The sequence below is a fragment of the Larus michahellis genome, chromosome 2 (genome assembly GCF_964199755.1).
Source record: "Larus michahellis chromosome 2, bLarMic1.1, whole genome shotgun sequence".
NCBI lineage: Eukaryota > Metazoa > Chordata > Aves > Charadriiformes > Laridae > Larus > Larus michahellis.
Genome location: NC_133897.1, coordinates 156,682,528 through 156,691,048, shown reverse-complemented (window position 1 = coordinate 156,691,048; position 8,521 = coordinate 156,682,528). Strand labels below are relative to the sequence as shown.

At 47.4% G+C, this 8,521-nt stretch overlaps 1 protein-coding gene across 1 annotated transcript; it reads left to right on the top strand.

Moving 5' to 3' along the window:
* The first annotated feature begins 601 nt into the window (after positions 1 to 601).
* On the top strand, positions 602 to 8,082 carry KLHL38 (kelch like family member 38). Its single transcript, XM_074577774.1, has 4 exons — positions 602 to 778; positions 1,334 to 2,809; positions 4,233 to 4,338; positions 6,279 to 8,082. The coding sequence occupies exons 2-4, from the start codon at positions 1,460 to 1,462 to the stop codon at positions 6,563 to 6,565; spliced, it is 1,743 nt and encodes a 580-aa protein (XP_074433875.1). The 5' UTR covers positions 602 to 778; positions 1,334 to 1,459; the 3' UTR covers positions 6,566 to 8,082.
* Positions 8,083 to 8,521: the final 439 nt, after the last annotated feature.

Here is an 8,521-nt window from a genome sequence, read left to right as displayed (position 1 = left end):
CAAAAGGCCACCACCTGATATTTTCTATATGAAATATCAAGGAGCATCATAAAGATAAAGTGCTCCAAGAGTGAACTTCATCTCTGCTTGGCAGAGGGAGCTGGGCTCCCCCTGCCCACCTTGGGGCAGCCCTGGGCGCAGGGCTCCCGGCGCACCAGCATCTCCCACCAGACAGCAATGGGCTGTCGCTCCCCAGATCTCTCCATAAGGTGGAGACACGGTCCATCCCACCGGCATCCCTGGAAGCCCTTCTTTCTCCTTTTTACTCCATGAAAGTAGGGTGACAGTGCATTACCTAGCGTTGCAGACTGTTTACAGGCTTCTAGAGTTCCCAGGCACTTTAGGACAGGGTCCTGCCGCTCTTTCCGAGCAGACGGCCAGGACTTTTATAAGTGAACTTTCCTCTCCGTGTCTATTTATTATATGTAAACATTTGCCAGAAAAACACCACTCGGGCATGCTCAGTAGTGTCCAGGTCATTGCAAAAGGCAACAGCGGCGTCACATGTGATAACAGCGAGAAGCCCGTGTGCGCCTATTCTTAGCTCTGGAATGTATACAATGCCCCACCGCCTCGCCGCTCCTGCGCGCTGCTCCCCAAAGCGGCAAAAGTGACTTCAGAATAAACACGTCCAGAAATCACCCTCTATGAATCACTTACCTACTGAAAGAAACATCCTGTGGGTTTATAGGTTTTTTTATCCAGGCTCTAGCTATGGAAAATCTCAGCAGAGAATAAACGACAGAGAGTAAGTGCATGCAGTGAAGGACAACAGAAGGTAAACGTTTCTACCCTACCGTTTCACTGCAGGTTGAGCAGTTAGCCATGACAATAGATACTCATCATATTTTTCTGCCTGGCACTTAATTTAGTCATTGTGTGTCTGATTAACATTTTTTTAAAAAAAGCACAGCTAAGCAGAGTTAATAAATAACCGTTTTAATGCAGATTCCCAGTCTCTAGGGTTTCTTTTGCCCTGCTGCAGAGTTCAGCTCTGCCAGATTTACATTCTTTGGGAGTGACTAACTCTAGGGGAAAGAGGCGCAAGCTACTAAACTGCTAATACTTTAAAATAGTGAATAAATGTCTAAGCGCATTTATTCAACGTGATTAAAGCGAACAAACCAATTGCTTCAGCCATCCAGCTTTCATCCCAAATCAGTGAGATAACTTCAGTGCTTTTGCTTCTTGCCAGGGACACAGGCAGCGCTGACCTCAGAGCTGCAACCTATCTGATAACTTCATGAAAATTTTAAAGGGTCTTTGCGACCTTTTAGCTTCTTTATTAGTTTCCCACTGTGCTTAACCCATGTTCCATTTTTATGCATAACAGTGAACGGATATTTAGATCAACATCAAAGTCCCGATTTGTTCCCTTGGATCTGGATACTTCAATAAAAGCTGCTAAGAATTTGTTTTTTTCTGCCAAGTTCGGAATTCATCTCTCTCCTATTTCGCTATGGAGGAGGGATCCACTGAGGAGTTTCTCTTCAAAGACCAGGACTTCTCCTCTGAACTGTTGAGGCAGCTGAACGCTCTGCGGCAGAGCGGGATGCTGACTGATGTTACCCTCTGCTCTGGGGGCTTCGAAATCCCCTGCCACCGAAACGTGCTGGCTTCCAGCAGCCCATACTTCAAGGCGATGTTCTGCAATGACTTCAGAGAGAGTCGTCAGGCTAAAGTCATCCTGAAGGGCATCGATGCTGAGATTTTGGATCAGCTTATCCTTTACGTTTACACTGGGGAGATTCTTATATCCACTGAGAATGTCCCGCGCCTGTTGGAGACGGCCTCCATGCTGCAGTACACTAAGCTGTTCGAGGCCTGCTCTGCCTACCTCCAAGACAAGCTGACTCCTGACAACTGTCTGAGCATGATCAGACTGGCCAAAGTCTTGAACTGCCAAAGCCTGAATAAGAAAGCCAAGGCTATGGCTTTGAAATGCTTTCCTGAGGTGGCCTCTTCTGAGGACCTGAAGGACCTTTGTCCCTTGGAGCTCATTGATTACCTTGGGGACGATGAGCTCTGCGGGGAGGAGGAGCAGGTCTTTGAGACACTAATGGTCTGGATCCGGCATGACCTTCAGGCAAGACAAGGCTACATCCAAGAGTTGTTCAAGAAAGTCCGGCTTCAGTACGTCCATCCAACTTTCCTCTTCCACTTCATCGCCAATGACTCCCTTGTTCAGTCCTCACCTACTTGCAGGAGCATCCTTGAGTCAGCCCGGAGACAAATGTTTTCCTTGTACAGCACCAACGCACCTGACATCAAGCCCATGCTGCATGTTCCTCGCAGGTACTCCAACCAAGAGTTCCTCATCATCATTGGTGGCAGGAAGGACAGCCAGCAGACGACGAGGGACGTCCTGCTTTATGATGACAAGACGAACCAATGGCTAAGCCTGGCCAAACTTCCCATGCGCCTGTACAAAGCCTCTGCAGTGAGCTTACACAGCAATATTTATGTGCTCGGAGGGATGCCCGTTAGCAATAAGAAAAACCCAGTCAGTGATAATATTTACATTTACTCCCTCAAACTCAATCAGTGGAGGTTGGCTGAGCACATGTTAGTTCCACGTTACTCCCACAGAAGCTTGGCATATAAAAATTATATTTTATCGTTCGGTGGAATTGGTGAAAACCAGGAAATCCTTAATTCTGTGGAAAGATATGATAGCGTCTACAACACCTGTGAGAGCATGGCAAAGATGCCTGTTGCCGTCCTTCACCCTGCTGTGGCTGCCAAAGATCAGAGGGTCTACCTCTTTGGGGGAGAAGACATTATGCAAAACCCTGTCCGGCTGATCCAGGTAATGGTCAGTCCTGCTTGGCGTAGGCAGTTTCATCTAGGGTATTCTGCAGTGCATCCCTCTCCTGAGGAAATCAAACCCCCAAATAAACTTTATTTGGAGTTGCAGCAAGAGGCAGGATGAGTTGACACATGGCTTCAGGGAAGTTTTGTCTGCAAGGAGCATTGCAACTCTTTCATTTTCCCCTTTGAGTGTTTTTCAGGCAGAAGCCCCGAGGTACTTCTCTGGGTGTCAGTCAGCTCTGCCACTGGTGGGCACTGGGGCCAAGGCAGCCGCAGGTGACGCCATGGCAAGCAGCGGCCAACCCCCTGCCTGGCTTCATGCCTGTAGCCAACCTCACCAAAAACAGCGTTTTCCACTCAGAGGTCGAGCTGGGGTCTCAGCTGCGCACCTGCTCGCTCGCAGCAAAAGCAAAGATTCGCGATCATTAGAGCAATTAGATTCTCACTCATCAAAGGGCCAGGACTTAAACTGACAGTTATTTCGCATAAACAGTTGTGTTAAAAATGTGGCTGCTGCCACATGTTGCTGGCTCTCTGCCTGCTTTCAGTGGTTACACTCTATTAGGAGGAAAAAAAATTACATTAAATCCTTCTTTATCTGATTTGATGCTTTAGCAACTTTGTAGTGTTACTTTTCCCATGAGCGTTTCTCACTGGTTTAGGTGTTTTAACTAAGAAGGATCATGAAAGGCTAAGATGGCAGCCAGCACCCTTATGGTGATAACACTACTTGATTATCAGGGGGAAGGAAATGTATTTATCAATTAGCAGGGAGATGTCCTGGTGATATTTGCTGTATTAAGAAGCGGATGACGTGACATAAAAGTTTGTGTCCCCAGATACAGATGACTGAATGATCATCATCTGGCAACAGCTCTTTTTCTCACATAAATTGATGACTGAGATACCACTCTAAGTCACATCAACAAGTCCCTTTGCCAATCTGAGGGCATACCAGCCACCAGCACAAATATAGCAGCTGGGCAAACGCGGTGGCTGCCAGCAGAGATAGGTGAAGTTGAGGTTTGTTTGACCAGAAAATTGCTAAGGCTAAAACAGGAATACACAGAATAACTGGAAAATGAAATGTAATGGCTTGCACTTCAGGAAAGCGTTATCCAGGAATTACAGTGATTTAACAGTCATACAAAGATTTACAGCTGAGCAGCTTGCATATGGCAGACACACTCTGCCTTAGTGCATGCGCTAGCATCTCCTGAGCAGACAAGCCTGGAGAACTAGAACGCTTTCCAAGGGGACTTATTAGGAAAAATGTGGGTAAATGCTCGGATTTCCAGCAGTTCAAGCCAGAGGATTGTATTCATTAGGACAAAATAAAAACCGTAAGCTCCTCTGTAATTACAATTGCCAGTTAAAATGCAACATAAACAGCTGCATTCGTATCTTTATTTATTTGTCAGGTTTACCATGTCTCCAGGAATACTTGGTTTCGGATGGAGACCAGAGTGGTGAAGAATGTCTGTGCACCAGCTGTCTTGATTGGAGACCAGATTATCATCGTAGGTGGTAAGGGCTCTGTTTCACTTTCCCTCCCACCTCCCCCTGCCCAGATCCTGCAGGATTTCACTGCCTTCCTGCTTGGGGTGCTCCCTCAAAAAGCACATGGAGCTTGGGATAGGGAAGGAGGAGTGCCTCAACCCTCCATACACACCTCTCATGGGGTCTCACAGCCATGGAAGTGGGGACAATTTCTCCACGGGGCACCTTCTTTCTCCAAGTAGCAGGACCTGGGTGGGGGTAAATTGGGGAAAAGCCAATGCAAGTTACAGCTCTGCAGAAGCAGGGAGGAAGCCAAGGACATGGGGGTCCTGCTCCTCCCCTGCTGACTCACAGCCCGGCCCTCCCTGACTGCTCTTCTTGGAAGGGTGGAGAGTGCGGTCACCACAAGGCCATGGATGGCTTGTTGGGACGGGTGGACTGCAGGGCTGTGAGGGGTCAATCAGCCCTGTAGCTGTCTCTTGGGGGTAATTGTGAAATGTCCTGAGAGGGCCATGAACCACTCCGAGAGGGGAAATTTCGCAGTGTCTTTTTCAACCTGTGGATCAGGCTCTGCCCATGGCACTTTGATGGATCACATCTCATTGGTAGTTTGGCACTCTGCAGTCCTTAATGCAGCTCCCCTGACCACAGGCTGGCACGAGGAAGCATGTGTTAGATTATTTAAGAGAAGACAAAGGGAAGCTTTAGCAGAGCAGAGGACTGAACCCATATCACGCAGGACTCAAACGTGGCATCATCTCTCAGCCAGAGGCCACTGCTGCCCTTTGCAGTGAGAACAGGGGAGAGCTGAGTCAAAAGATCCAAGACTGTCAGGCTCCTGTGTGGCAGATTACTCTGACCTCAGACCACAGTGCCTAAAATACAGCATTTGCAACTCTCTTTATTTTCAGATGCATTAATTTGATGCCTGTATTGACCCATCTGCTGCTGCTGAGCTTAAGTTCTCTATTTATTTTTTTTATTTACCTAACAAAAGCCACAGAAATTCATGTTAACTTTAAACAACTTTCATTTTGCTTGAAAGTAGAGAGATTCACCACGGTAAGGTTTTCTTTACCAGCTTCCATGCCAAAACATTGGCCAAACACTCCTAGTTTATCAACAACAGTAAAACCCAGAAAAATAACATTTTCTCTTAAAAATAGCTTTCGTCACATTTCAGGTCATCTGTGCATGACTGGTCACATCATAACAAAGGGGAGTGGGTTGGCCCAAACAAGACAGGCCTTGATTTTTCTTAGGGAAAGTGGCTTCAAGGCCCAAAGCAAGTTTGTTTGCCATGTACATGGGGAAGCTACTGCTGGTTACCAAGCTTCCAGACCTCCATTGATCCTGGGAACCAGCCCTTACCTCTCGGCAGATGTGAGGTTACATCACCCCTCAGTGGAAGACCCGTCCGTTGGGTCGCTGGGCATGGTGGCCAGCACAAATGCATCACTGAGGGCTTTGGGAGTGGAGCGAGTGCCAGTGGCACTGTGCTGTTGAGTACCCAGCTCCATTCAGTAGACAGCTATGACTCCAACCCAACAAGGCATTGTTGTTCCCTCCCCACATGCCATTGGTTTCTGTATTTCCAAGTGAAGCTCTAGGAGTCTGTCAGGTGAAAAGAAATACTTCAGGACTTTTGAAGGCACATGCAGAAAACTGCGAGCGCCAGCTGTGTTTGACAGGTTGCTTGACTGATAGGATGGGGTTTCTTGTGTTCATTGAGCCTTGGCTGCCAACATGATATGAGACAGGATGAGGACAAACAGGAATGGAAGACAGGCAGATAGGCATTCTTGTGACACATCATCGTTTTCCAGGTTAGATATCTTAATTCTGCCAAATTATGTACCTTTATATTAAGTTTTATTGAAGACTAGCAGGAAATATATTATTATTCCTTCTGCTGGCCATAAACTCTAATTCCCATCTGTCTCTCCCATCTCTGGCTTCACATTTAGGGTACACCCGGAGAATAATCGCTTATGATACAAAAGGCAACAAGTTTGTTAAATGTGCAGACATGAAGGACAGACGAATGCATCACGGGGCCACTGTCATCAAGAACAAGTTGTATGTGACAGGAGGACGATGTCTCACCGCGGACAATGTTATTGAGGACTTGGATTCCTTGGACTGCTATGACCCAGAGACCAACACATGGACACCAAAGGGAAAACTGCCACACAAACTCTTTGACCATGGGTGCCTTACACTCCAGTGTGTCCCCTGTTCTAACCTTCTCTAAATGACCTTTGGCACTTCCCAGGACGTTTTGTGCTTTCCTTCCCAGAAAGGACGCACCTTGCTCTGCAAAGAGCACACGGGGAATCCTCATGGGGTCCCACAAGCTCCTGACCTTGACGGCACCAGCGGCGTTAGTCATTCCCCAAGCGCTCTGCCAGAAAGGTCACGAGCTTTGTGCTCATGCCGTATTCACCTGACCAGTATTGCATGTGCTGCTAAGCCCAGCCCGGAGACCTGACCCAGAGCCTCAGCAGAAAATAGGAAAAAAACCCTGGGTAAGATCCTGGTGCGGGATTTGCCCTTGTACAGACTTTAAAGTGAAAGGTGAATAGGAATGCTGTTATCTCCAGGGAAAATAAGATCTGGGTAACCTGGATTTGTGTTAGCATGCAAGCTCAGCTGTGTGCCATGATCCTTTGCTACTCGGTGCTGACTAAGCTTTCCATTTCAAGTGGCGGGAGCATTTGGAATAGGAAGCCCCAAGCTCTAGTTTTGTAACCAGCCCAACAGCAGCTGCCTGCGCTAGCTATGGTAGTCATAAGAAATAAAATGTTAGTGTTCCTACCATCAAACTGGAAACCGGCAAAGGGCTGATGCTTCGATCTGAACTCTCACATTGCAACAAGGTGCAGGTTTGACTTCTCTGAGCTACCTCTCTTTCACAGTGCAGGGGAGATTTTTGTTCCATCTGCCTGCTCTCCAAAGGAGCAGGAGAAGGGGGAATGGAAATGAAGGTTGTCTGTGTCTTCTTTATCGAGGGGTCTTGTTTTGCAGGGAGCTTGCTCCTCCTTTTGCATCGGTCATAGATGCGGGGTTGGTTAGGAAGCCCTTTGGCTGATGGAATTCCTGAAATCTGGAATAGCAGAGAGGACACATGGAGGAAAGGGGATGTAAAAGAGAAGAGGTATTTGGGAGGAACAACTTTTTTTTCCTTTCTCCTCTCTCCAAACCACTGGAAAACAGCAAAGAGAGAAAGCCAGTGACAGGAAACCAGCTTTCCAAGAAGAGCAAGTCTAAGTCTGCCACTTGGCAAAGCAGCTCTGGCTCCACCAATATTTTTGTGGTGTTCTGCCACTACGTGCATATTTTTAAAGGGAGGGGATTAATCATCAGATACTGAACAAGCTGTGAACTGGTGTCAGGTCACCAGGCTTGGTAAGTTTGCTGAGACAGCAAGGAGCTTCAAAGATAGGACCTATGACCACCATCCAGAGAAAGGATGGCAGAAACAACACCCCTTTTCCTCATATTTGAGAGAAAGTGGGACTTTTCCACAGGTACAGGATGGCATGAGGAAACCACACTCAACCCTCCTCCTCATCGAAGGCTGCGCAGCCATGTGGTCACCACCACGTTGCAGGACACCAACTCCAACTGCTAAGATTTCCTCCCATAATTCTGTATCTGGGAGCAGACGGGTGACAGAAATAGTTAACGAAGCAGAGGGCTGGAAAGAAGAATTGTGTATCAACTGCTGTTTTAACAATGCAAAATAAAACGGTTATTACTGTTTGTATGAGCTTTGTGTTCAGGAGTCCCCATTGTTCCCTCTGCATTGCTGATAAAGGGAATTGGTTTTGTACCAGCAGTTTTTGCCAGGGTTTCCTTCTAAGGATCTGAGTAAACCTGCAAAAAAACGAGTGGGAACCCAAACTCATCTCCCAGCTCGGAAGCCTTTGGCTATGTTTCTGCTCTGTCTTTCAGTCTATATCATCTTCTCCTCCCAGTGCAAAGCAGGGCTAAATCACACCACTTGCCAAATTGGACGGGAGCAGTGATTCATTCTGCTTCCTCACAGGCCAGCTCCAGCTCTCTGGAGAAAGAAGCCTTGTCATGGCCAATTATGGAAAGTCTGCCCCAGGGAGATGTTTATTCCTAACCCTGCGGTGCCGCCTTCCCAAACTCCTTCCTGTTGTGACCCCACTCAGCTCCGAAACTCCAGGAGACGTCCGTTGCT